The sequence below is a fragment of the Trematomus bernacchii genome, unplaced genomic scaffold (assembly GCF_902827165.1).
Source record: "Trematomus bernacchii unplaced genomic scaffold, fTreBer1.1, whole genome shotgun sequence".
In the NCBI taxonomy this organism is placed as follows: domain Eukaryota; kingdom Metazoa; phylum Chordata; class Actinopteri; order Perciformes; family Nototheniidae; genus Trematomus; species Trematomus bernacchii.
In genome coordinates this window covers 11,914,150-11,938,199 of record NW_022987547.1, presented here as the reverse complement: position 1 = coordinate 11,938,199, position 24,050 = coordinate 11,914,150, and the positions used below count along the sequence as shown (strand labels likewise).

The 24,050-nt window shown below is 42.3% G+C and overlaps 1 protein-coding gene across 1 annotated transcript in view; it reads left to right on the top strand.

Moving 5' to 3' along the window:
* col5a1 (procollagen, type V, alpha 1) overlaps positions 1–24,050 on the top strand; it is a 78,588-nt gene that overhangs the window by 7,746 nt on the left and 46,792 nt on the right. The window contains 3 exon segments of the mRNA XM_034122874.1: positions 8,938–9,105; positions 14,673–14,886; positions 15,487–15,649. Coding sequence (XP_033978765.1) covers positions 8,938–9,105; positions 14,673–14,886; positions 15,487–15,649 — 545 coding nt within the window.

Genomic DNA, 24,050 nt, shown 5'->3' with positions numbered 1-24,050 from the left:
GCTGCTTTTGATATATTACCTACATTTACTTCCTTTGTTCTGTATTCAGTGATGCCATATATGCAAATGGGGTTCGTTGATGCTTTTATTTCCTATAAATCATAATAATGTTGTATTTTGATCAACATTTTTTCCTGTATAATGGTGTCCATAATATATCAATACTTTAGACTTGGTTAAAAACATTTCACTAATTATGATGAAACACTTTCTTTGTGAGAAAACATTTCATATTTGGATTGATTCCCATCATTAGCTAAGATGCACAGCAACGCAGTGAAGTGTTGGAAAAAGTTCAACTTAATAGTCCTAACTTGCGTGTCACTGCTTGGTAGTCTGTGACAAAATAAAAGCTTCATTACTGTGCAAAATGTAATATTTATTAGATTCAGTTTCATTGTTTTGTGTTTGGTGCAAGAATAATGGATCTGTGTGAGGAAATGGCTCTGTAATGTCAGTGCTGCAGGGCCCTCTTTTATCATACAGTTCTCAGCAGTCAGCCATCAAAAGCATATCAGCTGGGAGAGACAGAATGAGGGGAGAGATAAAATAGGCAAAAGGAAATAAAGTTGCTAATGGAGGATAGACAATAAAACGGAATGTGCAAAACGAGATACAAGAGTGGAATTAGATAAAAGGACAGAGATAAAGGCCATCACACATGGGCCGGTTCTTGCTGTAAAACGATCATTCGGAGGTGCACTGTGGAATCTTGACTCAATTTTTCCATCTTAGTCTGCGGTGGACTGCAGACAGTGATTTATCCTCGCTGCTCTGAGCTGCAGCGTGGAGACAGTGAAGTAAACCATCTGGTATTCCCCCTGTTAAAGCAATAAGAGTCTGGCTGGAGCTCTGAGCCTCAGAGTCCACAAGAGGAGCTCTGCTCAGAAAAACTCTCTGTTCTCTGGATCCTCTTCCAGGTGTGTGTGCTGCTTCTTTAGTGTGTGTCAGTACGTCTGTGGGTGTAAGGCTGAAGAATACCCTGGACTATATCTGCAGACTCTGGGTGGATTTCTCTGTCTGTCTGTTTTTGTCAGACTTGTTTTTCTAAATTCATCTGCTCCGTCATTCCTGCTATTTAACAATTAGTGGCCAAGGGTTCAGCTCATCTCATTAAGTCGAAATGAGCTGATTTTTACTGGTGTTCCACCCTCCCGAGATGAAGGCATTAGGTGTATAAACAGAAATATCTCACTCTTCTCACTTCCTTCCCCTGCCTCTTCCTCCCTGCTGCTGCTTCTCTCGCAGCTCCCGGCCCGGTCACTGGGTCAGTGTCCTGAGAAGTCCGGATTAAAGCTGTCCGATAACATGAAACGTAAATGAAACAGGAATGTGAGGTCGTTTACAGACTACATTTCGCTCGTGTCGCTGTAAACACTGTCCTCAGATGCCTTTTGAGAGGTGTCTCACACTTCCACGTGTCTGGCTTTTGTTTTTTGTCTTGATGTAATACAAAGCAGCTGAAAACATGATGAATCATAATGCTGAAAATGTTGAATTAAAGTGAGCGGACCGATCGTTTTTGCTAAACAGCACCTACTGTGGCCACAAGGGGAAGGAAAGCAGATGAAGAAAGTCAATGAACAGTTGGTTACTGTGAGTTACACAGCAGTATCTAAAATGTTCATAAATGACATTTTTCTAAGAGAAAGAAAGTGTCAAAGTGACATAATCTCACTTTACAGCCTATTGTCGAGGAGCCCGATTGCATATGAAAGGGATCATTTGTCTTTAAAAACTTTTTTTTAAATGATCGTACATTTTCTTTTCACATAAATCTATATTTTTCTTATTTTTTTCAAGTGGGATTACATTTTTTGTCACAGCACTGCCCTGTTTACTGAAATGTATTGGAAAAAGACAGTCAAATTTAGCATTTCTTCTCTGATGACTGTGATCTTAGTGTGAGTACACTGTGTTTTACTCCTTGGTGCAACTTGAACCTCACTTTGATCCCCCCTGCAGAGTTTATGTGTCGAGCAGCAGTGGTTCATTAAGCTAAAGTGCGGAGGTGTGTGTGATTGCTCACCATCTCGCTCCCTGACACCCCATTCACTTTGTGCTGGCTTCAGTGTACTCATGTGTTGCGTGTGTGCAGCAGTCTGTGTGTGTGTGTGTTCTCTCACAGGAAGTCCATGCACTGCAGTGTATGTCATGCGTCCAATCTAGCAAGCATTAGCAGTATTCTTAAACCTGAAAAAAAAGTGTTTTAAAGATTTCACGCTGTTTTTATTAGCAGAGGAGGATACTTCCGCAAACTTATTAAAAGTTAGTACACTTTTATGAGATAAAACATAAAAAAAAGGTTAGAGGAATTATTATTTCACACTGCAAATGCTATATATTTAATGAGTGTTCACATTATTAAGTCCTTGTGTTGATATCCAGGTGTTAAAGTAAGCTGCTATTTCTGCATTTTATTGCATAAGAATTCCACTTTTTTTAATTGTAAAACAATGACTTCCTTAGTAACATAGTCTTGCTTCAAGTAATTAGAGTCAGGGTCTTAATTGTAACCTGCTGTAATCACAGTGAGGCTCCAGCTTCAAAACAGTTGGCTTCAGTTAAAGTTTTATAAGAGAATCAGGTGAAATAAAATAAAAAACACTCGTGTCTGTGATGCGCTCTAGGAGGGGGAAGTCTCTCATTGGGCATTCTTGTTTTCAGCTGTGCCGGTCTCCAAAGAGAGGCAGGGTCCTCTTTACGGCTGCTAATTACTGCTTGTCCTCAGCGCCAGGTCAAGCATGTGCCTGGAGAGTCAGGCCTCACTTCGGGAAGGGCTGCAGGAGGATCGGGGGCAGGGAGAGAGGGAAGAATGTTAATCCCCCCCCCCCCATGAAAAAGTCCTAATTCACAGGTCCGGCACCCCTCCTCCTGTCAAATGAAATGGTGCCGTCTGCAAGTGTTGTTGCCGAATTTGTTGCGCATTTTTGGAAAATCGGGGTGGATGTATGGGCTTGGGGAAGGGGATCCACCACAGTCTTGGCTCTGAGCCGAGGGCTGGATTAAGAAGCTACTTTGTAGAGTAGAAAAGGTAGAAAGAAAGTGTAGTGAGGTAGCAGAAACGGCACCATGCCCTTTCTTTCTCTTAAAGGTAGGGTAGGTAAGTTTGAGAAACCGGCTCGAGATCGCTAGAATTTGAAAATACACAGCCGGAGAAAATCTGCCACTTCCTTACAGAGCCCCTCCTCCAACACACACGAACGCGCACATGACCAATGAGGGCACGAGATAAGTTTGTGCACAGATGGAAGGCTGACAGGCAGGTAGGCCATCCAGTTATTTTAGCCGGGCCGGCTAAAATGATTGGTCGTGCTTTTTACAGTATTACTGCTTCCACAGATGACATTTTTGTATGGATTTTTTGTCAAAGCACTTAAGATATTCATTGCTATCGAGATGTTAAGAGCATTCCATGGAATATAACTAAAAGTGTATCTCGAGCCGGTTTCTCAAACTTACCTACCCTACCTTTAACGTCGCTTGTCATGTAGTAAGACTCACCACACAATTCACAATAATCCAAACTTAAGCGTTTACATTTTTATGAATTCATTATCCTTTACTATGCTGCTATCACCCAGCCCATGTCTGACCAACAAACCCATCAAAAGCTGAAGACAAAGTTAACGGCTCCTTTAAGCACATTGCATCAAAGTAATGGCGCCTTGCTTACTAATTAGTATGCTTACAAGTTGCCAGTGTGACCACGGCTTTTGAAAACCTCTCTTTGGGGTTAGAAGTGGGTATTTTACACTCATAAGTTTACCTTTCAGAAAAGTTTTGAAGCATTGAAGATGAACGCGTCTTTATAGGAAACAAGTTTGAGTTTTTGTGGAGCTTCAGGACGAACATTTTGAAAGTGTAGATGCTTGAAACACATGTGATTCCTTTGAGTTATTAGCCACAGTTACATTAAAGGAATAGATAAGCTCTCCTTTTTTAAAATACTCCTTTATGATGTGTGATATATGTTGTATATGCAGCAGAGGCAGACAACCCAAGTGCCCTCAAATATGAATGGAATGTATGGATAACATAACAGAGAAAGGAAAGCATTTATTTACACATGCAACACTTTTTATGGCCACTAAGGCCTAAAGGATGCACTGTACTTTGCAGTATTGCTTTTTTCCTCATTGCATGAAAGTGTTTAAAGCATCAGAAGAGGGACCGCCAAGAGCAAATGTACACAAGACCGTGTCATATAAACACTTTCTGTGTACCTGAGGGGCTGTGGTCACAGGAAAAAGTATTTTTAGCATCTAGCGGCAGAGGTGTTGGTCTCTTGAGGGATCTTTCGCTAAGTGGGTAAACATCTCAGCTTAACAAGGTGGGACTGAGAGCCATACCTGTGGCTTAGGATGTGGTCGGGAAAACTTCCTCTGGCAGGTCGACTGCCGGTGACAGAAATCCATGAATGAAGGTGTGTAAGGATACGGGAAATAGAGCTCATGATGTTTTAGATTAACCTTACCTTCATTTCTCACTGAGAAAATGGCCCTTTGCATCAGGTGAGGCATTGTTTTATTGGATAGGACATTTGCTGTTCTCAGATGGGTTTTCGATAGGTCTATTATGGTCCAGTTGGCTTCTGGACAGAGCTATATTATGCTATCCTTTCACCTTCCTCCTCTCTTCCTGTAAGCTGCTAATAGGCCCTCTCCACCTGGCTCACCTCCAGCTGACCCAGAAGAGGCCCTGTGGTCGCTTTTAGATCCATCAGGGACGTGAAAACTCGAATAAACAGATGAATTGAACAGATCCCACATAAGGGAAAAGGAAATTGGAAAATGGAAATGAGAAAGTGGAAATGTTAACGATAAAACAGGCTGATTGATGGAGGTAAAGGGGTGGAACGAGGGGCATCCCGATGACAATTGTTTCCTTCCCAAAAGCTGCTGATCTTCATGGGATTAGTTTGTGTCAGTGTGGATTAGCAAAAGCAACACTCCTCAGCAGGGGTCGTGACACGGTTAGCATCGACTGGATGCTCCTTAGACTCCCCCTGTTTCCACCTCTCCCCGTGGTGCTGAGCTGGCTCTTATTATGATGCCGGCATTGTTAATATGACATGAGCGTTTGATGCTGTTGCCCAAAGGAACTTATTTGAATCCTGTATCATTGATTGTGTGTTTGATCTGTAAAGTAATCACATGTTTGTGGCTTGTTGGAAACATCTAACCGGTGTTTGCCTTCAGCTACTTCTGGTGTTCATTTGTGTGTGGACTGGGTTTGTTCAGAGTGGTTTTATTTCATGTTGTTTCATTCTGTGTGAACCTGCTATTCCTGCACATTTGCAGATAAAAGTGATGCTTCCCTAATATTATTAGTATTATACTATTTGTCATTATGTGGTGGCTGGATGGATTGAACCAAATATCTCTAGCAACTCCAACAAATCTAAATGTACATAACATATTTTACTTTAATTCATTTTGGTTAGGGTTCAGCCATTTAAATTCAAAGCATGACACGCACTGACAAGTTAAAATAATTTAAGTTGATATAATACAAAAGACTCTTTTAATGCGATAAATCACTTTTTTCAAATTGAAGATTTCTAGACGATTCTTTATGGGGTATTAATGTCCAAATATGTTAATAGACTTTCAAAACATAAAGAAGTTTCTAATTTCAAATAAATTACTTTCATTTCAGACTTTTTTAAACACACTTAAGTGTTAATATAGATTTTTTACAAAAAAAGCTTAAAAGTAAGAAGAGAATTATAATCACCCATGATAACTATTGTGTTGTCATGTGGACAGGATGATATAGTAGTACTCTCACTAACTACATGAGAAATATAAGTATATGAGTAAAGTGTTTGTAGCTGTCACCAGCAGAGTCTCCAGCAGCAGGACTTTGTGGTGTCCATTTAAGGAGATGGGAGACCGTGTTGGTAGGAAGAGACTTCATGAGTTAAGAGGAGACTGAGACGGGAGGCTTTGGTTGGCTCTAACAGTCTGAGAATCAAAGACTGATCTTATGTTTCAGTCTTTACCGCTGCAGACTTTTAAACTGTAGCTCGGGTGTAATGTGACGTAGTGTAGGCTCCATCTTCTACACGTTGGTCGCTGTGCTGATTCGTTGGACAATTACGTTTTTTCCATGCCTTATATGGACTGCGTCTGTGCACCCGTCAATGAACAATTAATTAATTTCCCATGGGAATAATGCGCTGTAGGATGTTGGCAGGTCAGAGTGAACTTCTGATGTGTTGAAGCAGACTGTTGTAGCTTTTATAGGGACCATTTGTGGCTGTCTGAGAAAAGGGCAAACAAGGTCCTTGTTAAAATGGTATAACATTAAAACGCTGTATGTGCCAGTTTACGAGGCACTTCTCTGACAATATTTTAGTGGCTAAGAAACCATAATCCACTCCGTCTGTCTCAATTAAAATTGGTTCTACATTTATGGAAGCTTTAGCTAGATATTTGATTGTTAAAATCTCTTCATGACATGTGTCTGATACATGCTAAATGTTATTTCTGGACTGTGGTCAAGAGAGGAGATTTTGCAGTTTTTTATTTGAAAAGAAATCCCTAAATTCATGAAAAATACAAGACTATACTTTTCTAAGACATGTAGTTGCTCAACCTTACAAAGGATTCTTTTTTCAAAAGCTTAAAGGCATTCAGGCCCTTGAACACCCCAGTTGCAGGGCGACCAATATGGCATACTCTACAGAGATTTGCATCATGTGCATCACATTTTTGACGACATTTCTGATTGACATGGCAAGCATTAGTAACAGGACTACATTTCCCATCCCTTGGACAGTCCTCCATATTATTACACTGTTGCTGAGCTCAGAGACGAGCTCATTAAATGAACGTCCTTCATCACCCTGTTCGGTGAATGATAGACATTTTCTGGCTCGGGGGGTTTCTGTCTGTCTCTTCATTAGGACTCGATGACAGCCAAAGCTGTCTTTTTGTTTGGACCCTCACCTGCCTGTCATCCTGTGGTATGCACTCCCAGGAACATAAATATAGGGTTTTGCTTTAATGCTGGACTAGGTGGATTTGGAAGCCGATGGGCGTGATGCTTGATTTCATATTATTTTACCCAGAGGAGTGAGCCTCTGCCTAATTCGTCCCCAGAAATATTTCCCACGTGCAGAAAGAGAATTACAGAGCTGTGATTGGATAATAGACTCCCTCCAAGACAGGAAGTGTGGGCTGGCTGAGCAGAGAGATAGAAAGAGTGAGAAGAGATGAGAACATCCTGATTGGGAAATCACCCAACACATCATTTATCTGACCAAAATCTAACACTTTCTCCTCAAAACGCCTTACACAAACTGTGTATAGTGTGTGTATAAACTGATATAAACTGTTGTTAAGTGTGTTTGTATTAGAACTGAGTCATTTTGATTTTTTTTATGCGACGATATCTAGCAAACAAAGCTTTTTTATTTAGTCCCAAAATACGATTTGTAGGCTGAGACATCTCTGCAGAAATACCATACATTATGCACAATGATATTTTGACACCTATTAAGCTTTTAACAAATTGCGATAGACTACACCATATTGCCATTTTGAAAAATAAATAGATTGTTCAGACTTAGTTTATATAATGTTGAAACTATTTACTCCATGACTAATGTCAATGCAAACTAAAGAGATTTGTGTTTTGTATATGAAAGAATTTGGATCATTTTGACTAACTCTTGGTCTGGACTCAGTTGACTTCTTTTACTTGGGTATTTGTCTTGTTGATGATTAAATAATCCAAGCAACATGCAATCAGACTCCAACTGTCGAGGAAGTCTTTTCTCCAGCATCCCTGTACAGCTGTGGGGGAACACGTGCAGCCTGAGAGCTCTTAAATGGAGACTCTGTTAAAGAATGTCCAGTTTTTTTTTAATTGATCTGCGCTGCACGTGATGTGTAATGACATCCAGCTGGAGGTTGTTGCAGGGTAAGGCAGAATGTACAAACACTCTCCCTCTACCTATTCGCCTTTGCACTTTTTCCCAGCATCCCTTTCACTCTCAGATGGAAGGGGCTATTGAACGTTTTTTTTTTCTCTCTTCTGAACGGTGTGTGTGGTCTTTGTAGCCTGACACTGGGACTTCTGTACCTGTGTGTGTGTGTCCTTTTGACTTGCTACGGGGTTGCCTTTGACGCTGCACATTCACATAACAAATTAGGGCATCCAGCAGAATTCCACAGCCTACTTCCCTTTGTTTCTTAATCTAAACTTACGTGCCATACAATCCTGCTGTTGTGTCTGCTTCCTCACTTTAGTGTTTGCCCTCCTTTAAAGACCCCTGACAGTCCCCTATGTCAACGTCCCTATAGAACCGACCCAGGGTCCTTTTCTGCGCAGCTCTCTGGGACAAGGCTCGATGCTACAGTCTGCTATGTGAAAGCTTGTTGTGTGCGCGTCTGGCTGCAGAAACAGCTGTTTGTCCTGGGTGGTTTTGGCATGCGCGGGTGCAGTCCTAGGGTCAAACCCCATTTCACTTTGTTCTGACCCAGTGTAGTCCTGCGGTTGGCCTGGTCTCAGTCGGGACGCCCGGCCTGAAAGTGTGCTAATTGCACGGTTGTGGCCAAAGGGAGGCAGCGGTGGATTTAGCCATGGATGAAAGATGGGTTTTGCTGCCGCTGCAACCCGTGATCATGGTGACCTAGAAATGGGCACATCTCTGTTTAGTGTCTAAATGGATAACTCAAATCTTTCTGGACCACAACAGTGAGCTCTCCTGCCGAGTGAGCAAAGTCAGCAAAAGACCGAAAATAGAGGAAATTATCATTATCAAGGCTTGTTTGATAAACAAAGCTGTCAAAGGGTTCTAAGTATATTTTTGTTCAACATTATTTTCTATATGGACTGAACATCTAGCAATGTGTGCTATGGAATGTGTTATGATAACCCAATGACAAATCTAAGAACCTTTTTGTCTCTTTCTCCTCTTTGCAGTGGAACCAGCAGACCTCTTGAAGATATTAGATTTTCACAGTTTACCCGAGGGTGTTCTAAAAACAACGGGTCTCTGCTCACATCGGAAGTCAACACAAGGACCCGATGTCGCCTACAGAGTTTCCAAAGACGCCCAGCTGAGCGCCCCCACCCAACAGCTGTATCCAGGTAAGTGTCCGACATAAATCGAAGAATGAATACTAATATATCGTTCTGTTTCTAAAAGCATTTATTTTTCAATCCAAAACCATCTCAAATCATTGTTGTACTACTTCTCCAATCATCACTGGTGATATTTTCCCAAGATCTTTACCATTTCATCTTTCAAGTTTTCTCTGCTGCACAGTCTTACTATATGGCCAGCTTTATGATCTTTTACCCCACATCAGACTGGGGTTATTACATTTAGCTGAGCTGGAAAGCAATTTGTATTTGCTCCAGCCTGTCCTGGGAAGGCTAGGTTTGCTTTTTAATTTTTTACTCCGCTGTCAACGTGCTTTTTAAAAAACTATCTTTTACTGGAAACCATCTGGACAATTCTGGTAAATAACGTAATCCAGTTGCTTCGTCACACACATTCAAATTTGAACATAATTTAGGGATGGATAAAGATAATGCGCTATAATTCCCCCCTTGAAAATGCGCACCAGATGCAGGAGAAATCCAGCCCTGTAATATTTGGTGCTGTAGGAGGAGCTGATGGAAAAGCAGTGAAAAGAGGGGTGGTAGAGGGGAGGGAAGTCTAGGGTTCCACTTTTGCCTCGTTCTATTGTGCTGACGTGGCTCTGGGTTTCTGCTTTATGGAGCAGCAGAAGAACGTTCCTCTCTCTCCTCCCTCTCCTGCTCCTCTCCCTCCTCTCTTTATTTTCCCTCAGCGCGTTCATTTCTCCCTCTATCATTTCTCCTCGCACTGTTCTTCTCCCTTTTGTCTGATGAGGCTCCATTTTCTGTTTGCTTTTCTTTCAATTCAAAACCATAATTCCCCAACCCCAGACAACCAACTTCTGAAATGATTGGTTTTCCTGCAGCATACAGAAATCAAATAAAGGAGCAGTGATGTGGTCTGGATGCAGAAAAGAGGAGGGCATAATAACCTTCCTGTGAGCTAATCTCCCACAAAGTCTTTTGGGGATGTTGCGTTGGCCTCAGAGGAACTTTGATCCGTGTCATGGCTCTTCTTTATGGCTTAAAATAGAGCCACGGAGCTCATGTGGCCTGCGTGTCCTATCATGCTCTCCAATCAAACCAATACTGTTCACTTTGAAGCGTGGAACAGCAGAGCCCATATTGAGTCTCTGTTTAGATACACACGCTGTAATTACACTCATGCTACTCTGGATCATCTGAAACAACAGTCTGCAGAAAACAAAGCTGAGATGAGGAGTTCAGCAGGCACCACAAAGTCTTAAGTGCAAACAGAATAACTAGCTGGTTGTGGCGAAGAAATCTACTTGTAATATCCCTCCATCGCCTCAAGATTAAGAAAATGTACGGCTAATATGTTCCAGAGGGCAACAAAACGTGTGAGATCATTTTATCCATCTGTTTTTCCCTCTTAACTTTGCACTGAGTTATGACTTTGGCCCGGAGCCTGGAGGTATAATTCGCCTCAATGATCATCCCAGCATCCTGCCTCCTAAAGGTTAGACAAATGCCACATATAGAAAACAAAGGAATGCAAACGTGCTTGTTTTGTTATGGCTATAATGTCGGTGATAAAAGCCACAGTAGCTCTGATTTGAGAACACAGAGGCCCGTGACCCCGTAACCACAGACAGTCTGTGATGTTGTGTTGGAAAAGAGCAAGTGCAGACATGCAATCATTAGGCAAACATGTGGAAGGGATGATTCATTTCAAACTACTGAGGCACTGAACACAGAGGAGTCCTTTCTTACCTTTACGATGTGAAGGAGAAGTGAGGAAATGAAGCCGTCGGCCCTCACTAACTTCATAACACTCACTTCCCACGTCTCTTCTAGAAAAGCCCACTGTATATATATATCTATGATAAATCACACGTACTTTACCATAAACAAAATCAATTCAGGAACGTTTTTATTCATGTCATAATTAGTACATACAGATAAGTGGTTGTATGCAGTGGTTTTTATATTTTCCCTGAATGGGGTTTGCTGTCACTTGGCATTCAGACTTGTGGTCTGGACTGCTGTGGTTGGATGGCAGCGGACCCTCAGTGAGGGCACTCTGCTGCCGCCTACAGTGAGGTTCAAATGGCCTGGCACACGCTGTAAAAGCAATATTGGTGCCTGTATTTGATATCATAGAAACTCACTGGCCTAAATGTGGCTTTCTATTTAAGAGATTTTGCACAAAACCCAGAAAAATGACATGCATATAATTAGAAATTCAGTTTTTAATTACAGAAGACACAATTATAAGAATATGTTTACAATTATGGGATTCTGAATGACATCTAGATGGGGAAGATGCATGATAAAGAAAATGTTGCCTAAGCCAGATAACCAATCAATGTTTTAGTTATTTTAGCCAATGCATATCGCAGTAGTTTGCTTTGGATAACACTGTAGCATTATGCACTCGTAAAAAAAAAAGGTAATGACGTCATCAAACACGTTGAGCTCCATTCCATAACCTCAATAGAACGAAGATGTTGAGTTTATCTTTAGGCCTTAAACTTGAGTGCTACCTTTCAACCACCCACGTTCATGCAGGTCCCACACATCCATCTTCCTCTCTCTTTGTCCACGTTTCTGCCTTTTTTCGCACGCAAACAGGTCCACTTGTTGCCTCTGCAGCAACGTGCAATCCCACTGGAATGCTGCGTCTCCATACAGAAGGAGAGTTTTGGACACAGCGATGACTGAATGACCAATTACAGGACACAAAACGTTCTACCCCATTTACCTGCCTGTATGCACACTGACAGATGGGGGAGAGGATCAGCTGTAGTGCTGCCCCTCCCTGACGTTTCAGGCGTTTTTACAGATTATGTCAAGTTTGATAAATGAAGAAGAATCATTTAGATGTCAGAGGCCTTCAGTGTGAAATCAGGAAACCACTCCCTTTGTCTCATTCAACCTGTACAAATCTAACTCTCCATCAATGCTTAAGCTTGAGTTCTTCCTCCAAAAAAAGTCCAACGGAAATAGAAGCTAGCCGTATCAGAATTTAGACACTTTATCAAAATAAAACACAACTTTAATTGGTTTCTTAATCTGGAGGAAGTTGCGGGGTCATGCCTGATTGGCGGGTCGAGATGTCTGGGCTTGTGTTCTTTCCCAGGCCTTTTAAGTCCGACACTGATGATGATGATGGTGCTGCCAGGGTAAACTCTCAGGACTTCTGGCACCACAGCCTCTCCATTCCCACATACACACACTCAATGAGGAATGAAGTATCTCTCATCTGGCGGCCTGGTTGAGAGACACATTCCAGAGAAACCCGAGCTTTTTCTAACCCCCCCCCCCCCCCCCCCCCCCCGCCGAGCCTTTTCCATGAGGTCCTGAGGAGAGAGTAAAGAGGAAGGGTCACAGACACTAGACAGGATTATCTCTCTCTTCTCATCCTCTTTTTTTTATAAACCCCCTTCTTTAAGCCTCCTCTTCTCAGATGGAGGTCATATTAGGGAATCTCAGTCTTCCTAGTGATGGCAGGGACATCAATCCACAAATGAGAAACCCTGCTGTGTAAATACAACTTTAATTCAATTGACAGACAATGATGTTTACCAAAACAAATCAAAAAAGCCGAAACATAATTCCTTGTACCCGCCTGGTTAATTGGATACAGCGTTTGGTGTTTTCTTCCTTGGCCAAGACGGGCAAACAAACCAGAACGAAACAACAGATAAACAAACTGAGCGGAAAACATGTCATCTTTGGCAGATACAATAAAGTCGTGTCCCCCAATTAGTCTTCTGTCATTCCTCCCCCGACTCCCTCTTTTTTTGTCCCATGGTGTCCCTTTCGCCCCCAGCTGACCCTTGATCTCCACAAACAGCCTGTCCTGAGCCAGCGCTGAGTCATTGCCTCCGACAGACATTTGCTCATGCAACAGGAAATAGGCGACAAACTTTCCTTCAACTAGTTTCTTTATTTCCCACTGTCCATTTCCTACGAATATTCTGCCAGTTTATGACTTCAGGCATCCGTCTTCAAACTCCTCCATCACCCTTTTTGAAGGGTTGTCCGTCTCTGATCTTCTTTCTTTTGATTGTGGTCTCCCTCCCTTGATGTCTGCCTTACACCGTCCTGTCGAAGCATCTGTCAATTAAAGCAATCTTTCTCATATGATGCCAAGCTGAATTCCTGAGGGAGCACACTGCCAAGGCATGTGCTCTCCGCATGATGTGATTTGATGCCTGACATTAAAGAAGGAATCCTAACAGAAAAGGCAGTGTAATGGAAATGGTGTTATTAGAGACAGGAAGGCAAGCAGACAGATGCTGACTGAGTCAAAGAGACAATGAGAAATGAAAGACGAAAGTGAGCAGATGATGGAGCCAAAATGAATTTCCTTTTCCACCATCTCTTCCTCACTTCACATTTCCACCATTGCATTCTCGCTGAAATGTATTCTTCTCCTCATCCGCTGACTGGCTAGTTATTCCAATTTAACATTTTCCAGTCTGTCTCCTATTATGCTGTAAATGGCGACAGGGTAAGGGGGTTTGATGGCTGCATGAGGTGCTACAAAACCACCAAAGCCACAAAACCCTGCCTCTCTTTTCCGGCCGTCTGGAAGTCTCTGCTCTGCACGGCTAAGATCTGCTTCTGGAATCACAGTGGTTTCTTTGGATTTGTTCAATATAATCCAGATAGTTGGTTTCTCTTAACAAAAGTGGAGTTAATAGCCAGATTGCCTCCGTTTTTTTCTCCAAACTTAAAGATCAGAAAGCTCTGTTTGCTTCAAGTGAAGTCTGTCCTCAACATTAGCGAGCAACAGTCTCCTCGGGTGGTTGGAAAAGACCGCCCTCTTTCTGGGGCGATGAGAACACCCCACTAAGGGAATCTGTCTGGCAGATGTGCCCAACACATTAGCAACATGGAGGAAATGGTTGAGGCTGTGCAGGGGAGACGTGCAGATGGACGAAAACATGTCCTTTTCATGTCTCTTTCTGCTACTTGTATGCGTTTCATTACCAAATTACCATTGGTGTTTCCATTGCCATACATTTGTGGCTGTACATTTTGTACTACTATTTACTCATCTCCCAACCTTTGCTGAAGCCCCTCAGTATCTGTTAGATCGATCAGCTGTAGGAGAAGAGGGAGGCGGGAGGAGGGGTTTGAAGGATAGTTCGACCGTCTCCCAGGATCACATGCTTTTGTCATTATGCTTCTCATCCTGTGCTGGAAATGCTCCACTCCTTCTCTTCTGCTTCTAACTTTCGTTTTTCTATCCTCTGAGCAGCCTGTAGCCTGCCAGCCATCCAGTTCAGATTAATCCTGTTACATTTTGGACGCTCCACAAATCGCTTGTGTTCCCTTACAGTGCTCAAAGCACATCTTCCAGATTTTTCCAATCTAAATCATCTGCTTTTTGTAATATTTCTTTCCATTAGGAGTAACACTAATACATTTCATACTGCCTTTTGACAACGATGAGCACAATCTGTCTCTTAAAATTACAATGGGGTTACAACAACCTGAACATAACCGTAGTATTCCATTCCACCTGTGATGATGAATAGTTACTGCTACTTATAACTCTCCAAAAACGTTTCTTTCCACCCCGCCGTCCCTCCTGCCAGGTGATGTGTTCCCGGAGGACTTTTCCATCTTGGCCACAGTGAAGCCTAAGAAGGGCAGCCAGTCCTTCCTGCTGTCTGTGTACAATGAGCAGGGCATCCAGCAGCTCGGGCTGGAGGTGGGCCGTTCTCCAGTGTTCCTGTACGAGGACCACACAGGCAAACCCAGCCCCGAGGACTACCCCCTCTTCAGAGGAGTCAACCTGGCTGACGGAAAGTAGGTGCACTCGTCTCCGACTTGACGAACATCAAACACAGTACTCTTTTATATTCATATTAAACCCAGCATTTTGTATTTTCTCCAAACGAAGTCCATGTGGATTTGTTAGACTTTGGTTAGGATTGTAAGCAGCACCTGGCCTTATTTCCCCTTTATATACAGATTTGTAAAATGCAATATTGTCAGTGTTTATTTGGAAAATAGTACATTTATCACCCTATACTTAATATGGATTGCATTGCCTTCAAATCTTCTCCTTGAAGGCCCAGTGTAGAATTTGTTTCGCCTATAAAACGGGATTAGAAAGGGAAACTTTAAATCCCATCCCAAAACGATTTTCAGGAGCTCAGGGTGCCTGAGAGAAGCCGAGCATCCTTCATTTGAACAAACCCCCCACAATACACCATACAAAGCCAGCAGAAAATCTTCAGAGCTCCCTTTAGCAAAGGGAAATGAGATTCAATTGCACTTCAGAAAACAGAAGGGATATATTTGAATTTGAACAAGAGGCCCAACACAAAAGGGACTCTTGACAGTGTGTGAGTGGGCAGCATGTAACCCAGTAAGTGTGTGAATTAACTTCACTTTCCTTTTCAGATGGCATCGAGTGGCCATCAGTGTGCACAAGCAGACCATCACCCTCATTCTGGACTGTAAAAAGAAGACCACCCAGAAGCTGCTCCGAAGCCCCCACCCCATCATCGATACCAGGGGAATTGTAGTTTTTGGAACTAGAATACTTGATGAAGAAGTCTTCGAGGTAGGCATTATACTTTAACTCCAAATCTACGTTGTTTTAATTGTTTAACTTTATAACTTATTCTATGATTGCACCATTAAGAACTGTTTGTAACATGAGTACGTTTTATTTGTACCAGATGCCAGACGTGTGTGTGTGTGTGTGTGATGAATTGAATTAAGACTATGAGAAGTGATGCCATTTTTCCCCTCGTTATCGGCTATTTTCAAAGGCTGTACTCAACAAGTCTATTCTCGACGATTCTCTGGCCAACTTCATTTGATTTAAAGTCGTTAAGAGAATGAGATAAAGCAAATGAGATGCTTTATTCTAACTCCAGTACAGACACATGTGGCTGTGGTGCAAATGATGGTCATCCCAAATCCACGTTCTGCGTCTCATGGCGCACAGAGAGGGGGTTGTGGTAGTGTCCACATCCTCATCCCCCAAAGTCTGCCTCCCACCCATTCACATGCACACAATCGTAAATCATATTTAATTTAAGGTGCAACATATTCCACATTTTCCACACAAAAACAAAATGTCCCTTAATCATGTGTTGTTTCCAACTGTGCTGCATTTGTGTGCACTGTGCATCTGTTGTTGAAGACGTTTTGCGTTATTTTGGCTACAAAGCAGTTTAAAGTCAAACATTTTAATTTCTGTTTGTGGTTTTCTGTCTGATTTTATTTCCCACTGAATTGCCTGCAACATTTTTTGTTTACAGAGGATTAAGCCAGCGATGACAGGATTTCATTATCAGAATAAGGGCTTTCCTTCTTCCTTTCCCCTCTCTTTATGTGTGCTTTGTGGCTGGAGATTTAAGATAAATGTTAATCTGACAGGAAGCGTTCGGGGTGTATAATACCCAGAGATAACTGATGTGCATCTCAACATTAAAAAACGTAGTGCGAGAAAGAGTTAGTTTGCATAGCTTTTGTTTGGATATTTATGGCTTTCTAACATGACCCCATATGAGGGACACACACACACACCACAACACACACAGAGAGGCACAAGGAATAGTGTTGTCTTTGTCCCGTCAGAGTTGTGCTTGTTTAAAGGGGGATTAGTCTGTGAGGCTGAGGCCCTCAATAATAATTAGTAACAGAGGCTGACTGATGTGACTGATGCTGAGCCAGCTGACCTTTAACCTCCCTGCTGCACTGCGAAAACGAACAAATAGCATGAAATATGACATCACCACCCCCAAGATCCCTGAAGTTGGTCCGCCAAGCCAGAGGGGCGATTGATATATGACTGGATATAAAACTAAAACTTCACTTTGTGTTCTCTCTCAAAACTATTAATCATATCCCTGCAAACAAAGCCAGAGTTAAAAAAAATGACGGCATATACTGTACTGTATGTGTTTCCTTTCAGAACAGTGTTAGATGTGGTTCATGAGTGAAGCAAGGAAGTGCAGCACTCTTTAATAACGCATGGATTATGTTGGCATTCTAGGGAAGATGTTGACTCTTTAATGAGATGTGTTGCATTTATCCGGAAATCCTGCCGTGTTTTCATTTCTGACAGCCATCAGAACTGTGGTAACAGTCCAATAGTTACCGTGGGAACAGACAGATATTTAGTGTGAGATGTTAAAGGCCCTCCTGCTGTGTGTCTGCCAGTTGGGAGACAGGACAGGCTCCAGTGCGTGCTGAAAATGGAAAATATGCCACATAGTTTCCAAATTACGCTCAGGCTCCCTTCCTCCTCTTACTCCCTTCTCCCCTCTGTAGTTTAGTCAGATCCCATGTTGACTTTTGCCAGACTCAGTTACCACCAATAAGGGGAGAGCATGAAAACACACTAAACAAAACATATAGAAATTCTCCAGGACGCCAATTCATTCAGCTGACTCAAGAGGCTACCATTTCCAGTCAATCTCACATAATGAAAAAGGGGAGAAAATAGACCAAAAACACTCTTGGACAGTACATTTTGATATGATTTCTCACAAGTTTTCCTTTTCGAGTGATACAAGTAACCATGCACAAGAAGGAAGAAAGAAATATCCCTAAAAAAAAGTAAAGGATTTAAAAGAAAAGAAAGAAGGAGGGACACTTAATCTGATATATCAAATGTAAATAGTGTGTTTTTCCGTCTTAAGTTCCTTACAGGAGTCTGGGCCTTCTCTGTACATACAGCAGTCAGGAGGCAAGTAGTACTTACTGTGTGCTGAGGTGGTTTGTGGTTTGGTTCCTGCCATGGTTATTGTGGCCACAGAGAAAGCGTCTACCCGCTATAAGTACCATAATGTTATTTTTTTCTCTGTAGCTTGAATAGGAGTACTGTAGCGTGTGCCAGTAAAGACTATGAAGGTAATTAAGGTGATGATTATATAAGAAGACAGATATTTTACCTGGTAATCAACGCTCATCTGTTGCAAATCAAATAGTCATTACATCTTCATAATGACTGTAATGCGCATGTTAAAATCAGTCATTAAGAACCGGTATCTTTATTAAAGTTCAGCTAATGTATTGTGTGTTCTTGATGACTGTAGGGTGGATGTTGAAAGCTTGTGTGTATTTCCAGTGTATTTTCATGGCTGTTCAGAGTTTATGGCCTGCATTACACAGTACATCTGCAGAATGTGTCTCATGATTTCTGTGTTGTTTCCCCCTGAGTGTGCCAAGAAAAATCTGAGATAATTTACTGCCCATCCCTCGGTTCTAAGTAGCATTCAGTGAAATAAATGACTGTGTCTGGTTTGAGGGAACACAAACGGGGGCAGATGGAGCACTTGGCCTCACTCGGGGGGGACCACAGGGGACCTGGAGTGAATCGAGGTTGCCGAGGTGGAGCTGTGCAAACACAGCACTTCTTGTCCGGCCTCCATTGTTGCAACCAGAGCAGAGCTAAAGTATCTGAGTCCAGTATGAATGTGGGCAGGGCTGGGAAATATGGTAATAATCACGATAATTCTGCTCAAATACGATATTGTAATGGTTTCCAGTGATGCTTTTCATAAATGTTTACACAATTACATTTTTGATAAATAATCAGCAGTAATATGGCAGCTGGAACAGTCAGATCGCACTTCTATTGGCTAGCGCTCCAACACATTGTACATGATAGGCTAAGGGGCGGGACATCTCTGAGCTGTTGACAAATCACAACAGAGCCGGCCAGCTAACCAATCAGAGCAGACTGGGCTCTGGTTTCAGTCAGAGGGTGAAAAGAGGCTTTTTGAACATTAAAGCATGGAAACATGTCACAGTAGAGACATAACATACTAATAGGAACCTGAAAATTAGCATAATTTGTCCTCATTAAAAACTGAAAAAAACACTAATGTAGTTTTACCCTATCCCAATACTGATTTATTATCAATATATTGCCCAACCCTTAATGTGGGAGGTCATATAGAGTAGTTTTTGTCAGAGAATTTGGCAAATTATAGAGTTTGGATCAGATAGGATGAGAAGAACAAGATGTTCAGGACGGGGTGAATGTGGAGGAGCGGGGAAGCTGGAGCCAAAGGTTTTGGGTCATACTCTGGAAAGAATGAGGAGCTCTCTCCACACTGATGTCAGTGTTGGAACAGAAACCGTACCGCATGACATCACCTAGAGGTTTCCTTGGTATCCGCTGATAGGCTGATGGTCTGATGGTCTGAACAAGGGGGGAGGTAAGGGTGGGGGTGGGTGCATGTGTGTTTGGTTGGTAGGATAGTTAGGAAAGTGTGATGCGTTTCAGAAAGCATGGATGGAAGATGGAATGAGTGGGGGTGTTCAAGGCTGTATGATAAGAGTAATGGCTGGGGGGCCTTTAACAGGGCTGCGATGAAGCGAGTTGTGTGGCTCCCATAATGCAACCTGAGCCAGGAAAAAGTAGTAAAAACATGCGCTACAGTCGATGCTCGTTAAGAGTTTAATAATGTGATGGCATGATGAGTTTTACACATCCTGTTTCCTCGTCTTCACCTCAGGACTTTAGTTCCTATGTTCCTGCCGTTCACTCAGCGCCTCTTATTTACAGTTTACATGTTTCAGTCATGTAAGGTTTACATGTTTTCAACTGGAGATGCTCTCTTGATTCACATCTTGACTGTTTGCAGGGAAGTTAACAGCACTTTCCATATTTCCAGAAGATTTTACAAATTCAGAAACCCATTTGAGTCCATTTTGGCCCAGTTCTGAGGTCGTGGTTAAATCGGTTTTATTGATGTCTCAAGGTCTTGAATAGGCATCTGTTTTATTTTATTTTTTAGCTACACTTAATAGCTTTAGTAACGTTTTAAAATCAGTGAACAAATGTGCCTGGCCTCCTTCGTGTTAGGGATACGGTTAGGGTTAGCAGCAGTAACTATTGAATCGTTAAAAGATGGGTTATGTTTCTCTCATACAGCTCTTTAAGAGGAGACCTGGATATTTGATGCCATGCTTTGGTCTCATAATAAAATAAAGGGGTATTTAGGACCTGTTACCATGAAGCACTAACAATTATCTTGGTACATTATATCTGATCCCAAGCAGACAGTCCTGACAAGCATTTTCTAGGGTTAGGGTTAACATTACAACCTTGATGTTGGTCGTATTTACTGCAGAACTGTTGTAGTAGACTACGTTAGTTTTACTTAGGCATGCCTAATAAACCTGCAAGTTTATTTTGCCGCAGTTTTAAGTGCAAATGTGTATGTTTTTTCTGTCAAACTGCAGTTTTCCCACAGATAAAATCTAGTCAGTAGAGAATCTGTGAACTTCAGTCTTTCCAAGCTCGGTCTAGACCAGTGGTTCTCAAACTTTTTCTGTCAGGATCTTTGGAGAAAAAAAAAAGTCGGGCCCCCCCAACACAAATAGTCATGTAATGGGCCAAGATTTATTTTTAAATATTGAAGTTAACTGCATCAATCTGGTGCACTTTGAGAGCAAAATGAAGAGATCTGTGGATACATCTCTCAACACCCATTTGAAACAGAACTGTAAACAGATTTACTTTTTCTTTATGGATATTTTACAAATCACCCTTTTAAACTTTATTCTTTTTTTACTGTCATATAGTATTTCAAACCTGTTTTTCATTTATTCTCTTATTTTTTTATAACTATAATGATCATATAAACGTGTGCTTCGGAAATAATTGTTTACATTAATCGTGACCGAAACGTTTGGGAACCTTAGACTAAAGTTAACTATCTAAACACTCAGAGTCCTTTAGTTCACTGAGCCTCTCAGTCTGACAGGAGAGGACTCTCCTCCACCTTGTTGTGGAAAAAGCTCCTTATATCCGTTAGCGTAGCTCGCTAGCACCAGAAGCTAACAACAACGATCTCCGGTACCGGTGCGCTCTCTCTCTCTCTCTCGCTCGCACGCACACAAAATGGCTCGTTCCACACACACACAGAGCCGAGCTTGAATGAAACACAGAGACCCAGACGTAATTGTACTGTGCTGTATCATATTTTTTTTGAATCAATAATAAATTTTTTGAATAACCATTTTTCCTCCTGGTCTCTTGCGCCCCCCCTGTCATGCCTCTGCGCCCCCCAGTTTGAGAAACACTGGTCTAGACACACAGTAATCCAGATGTTGGGATCTAGATGATAATGGATGAATGCAGATTTCAGTCTGTATGGTATATTGTAATGCAGTGTTCATGTTCATTGCTTCAGTTACATTTGTCTGCATTATCTTGTCCAGGGTATATGTCATGCTTGACTGAGAAAACACTGCCTCTATACATTTCAGACAGGAATTGGACTTAGACTTCAGTCACCCTAGGGAAGATGAAGTTTCCACCACGGATAATTAAGAGAATTTCCCTAACTCATGTCAGATGTTTGTCTTTCGCCCCCATATTCCCTCTTGTTCCTTTACTGTGTCAGCAAGCCCCTAAGTGTGCCCTCAGCACTTTTTATGTAGATTTCAGCAAATGGCCAAGCCAAACACTCCGAACCTACGTCTGTTAGATGAGGCGAGCCCGCTCTGGTTACCACCACCCCAAATGAAGGGGAAATGTGAATATGGCTGCCCAAAGTCCTCGGAGACGCGGATTTAAGATGTAATACAGGAGGGAGTGTGATGGGGGATGGGACACTGGGATTGAAATGATGGAGAGGCCTCCAAAAAAACAGGACAGATCATAGAATAGGTGCAGGAGTGGTTAAGGTTAAGGGATGGCAGACGGGCTGTTTCTCTTGGCAGCTGCTCTGAGCGTTGGGATTGAGCTTCAGTCTGGAGGGGAAAGTGTATGCGGGTGAGAATGTGCTTGATGTCTGGTAAAGGTTTGATTCTGTAAATGTGCTGGAGTGGAATTTCTCTGCAGGCATATGTGTGTTTTTACTTACGTAAAAAAGGTGTTTCTTCTTTGTTTATGTGTCCATGTGCGTTTCTGTGTGTCCGTGCTGATTTATAGCCTCAGAGCAGCGGGCTGACCTCCTCGATGTGTTGTTTGGTTTCTGTGGTCAGGTTGGAGTTTGCCCAGGCGCTGGGACTGCGAGAGCTGGCTGGCAGAGGGACCGCTGCCTGGCTCAGAGCTCAGGGGTGACTGTGTAAATATGTTGTGAAAGTAGCTCGCCTTAAAACGCAGCCAGAGCTCGGACCTCCCAGAGTCTTATCCTGCTTCGTGGGGCCCTCCTACCCACTTTTTTCCTCTGCTGACATATGATCCAGAAACTAAACTTGAGTTTTTCTCCTTTTAAGCTGTTGTCTTCACCTTGTGAGGGGCGTAAAAGGTAAACAGAGCCATTATCAGGTGTCCCTGGGGATATGAAGAATTTTTAGGGGCATTGATTTGTGCTGTTTAGTTTATGCTATGCTACTCTGGGCCAATAAAGTGTGACCCCCCCCAAAAAGGATCAGCAGGGGGTCTCCTGACATCACCTAAAAACGTCCTTCTCATCAAAAAGGCCTTTGTTAAGTTCCTTTCACCTCATGTTTAAACTACAGTATGTGTGTGTGTATAAGAAAGAGGCAGGCGGTTCATTTTAATAGGTTTTAGCAGCTTATATCGCACCATTCATCCATCTTGTGGGGATTTTGAAACCGCATTAATATTGCTTTTCGTCCCATCCATCATATATTTTTATTCACAAGAGTGCACACGATGAACTCTGTCCACCCTGCATGGTTGTGGGTCAGCTTCAGATTGAGACAAATGTTTGGCTTTATGCACATTAGAGCACTCTCCTGCCCCCACCTGGACACAGCCAGAACACCCAGCAAGGATCTGTGTGTGTGTGTGTGTATGTGTGTGTATGTGTGTGTGTGTGTGTGTGTGTATGTGTATGTGTATGTGTATGTGTGTGTGTGTGTGTGTGTGTGGGTCGAGCAGGGTGAGGTTCGGGAATGAAAAGAAAACATTTAATGTGACATTTGAGTATTGAAACAAAGAACGAATAGATATACTGCACATTTTTAGAGTGTTATCGATCAGTCTTCGTTGTGCTCCTGTAATCTAATCTGCAGCCCTGGTCTCATTCAGGGCTGCACAAGTGTCTTCAACAGTGTCTTTAACACAAAAGTATGTGAAGTGAGCTCAGCCGTTGCTCACAGCCACAGGCAATGACTTTTCCAGCAAGAGCGTTGGCCGGGAGAAGAGTCGTATTTCAGCGGAGTCCTGGGAGATGCTGACAGCAGCAACCCTGTTATTGTCTGAATCTCTGCCTTAAGCACCACTCTGATGCGCCACATGATGCTCCAGAGAGAAAAATGTCACTGTCCCTTCTCAAATATGAAAGCTGATTGCATGTCTTTTATGGTTCCCCCAGGGGTCTGGGTGTGATTGTGTAATTCCAGGGTGTGCTCTGTTTGGGTGTGGGATCAGTGGTTGCTGCGACTGTCGCTGTATTTAATCATTTTACAATATATGTCAGTTTATCTCACGCATCAGGTCCGTTGATGTGAGCTAAAATGAGGAATGAGCTATAATTTTGCTCTTTTTAAGTGTTGGGTTTACCAATCAGTGTTATCACATTCCCTGACTCTGCACACGCATTACTTGCAGTTCGGGTTCCTGTCATCACATTATAGAGTAGTAGCTCCTCATATATAGTAAAGGAGAAGTTTCTCATGCTTTAATGTACTGCTGGAGTGAGTTCACAGATCAGCGCCAGAATACAAAATGAGAGATTTGGCACTATCATACAGCGAGAGCGCAGTATAGGAATATGTACTGCTTCCCTACATCTGTAAAACAGCAGCTTATATAACGTTTGGCTCGAGAATCTATCGAGTGATGTGTGGGGAAAGAGCAGCTCAAAGAAAGGAAACCAGAACCAGATTCAGTGGTGGTCACGGTGGATCAGGATTCTGACAATAGTTTTACTGTGAAGGTGCAGCTTCATGGGAACGTGTGTACTCTATGAACTTTACACAAAAAACTGTTTTGTGTAAAGAAAATAAGCGTTCATCTCTTTGTGATGTAGTTGGTCAAATATATTTATTTTGTCATGATTTTTTGATATGCTTTCAAA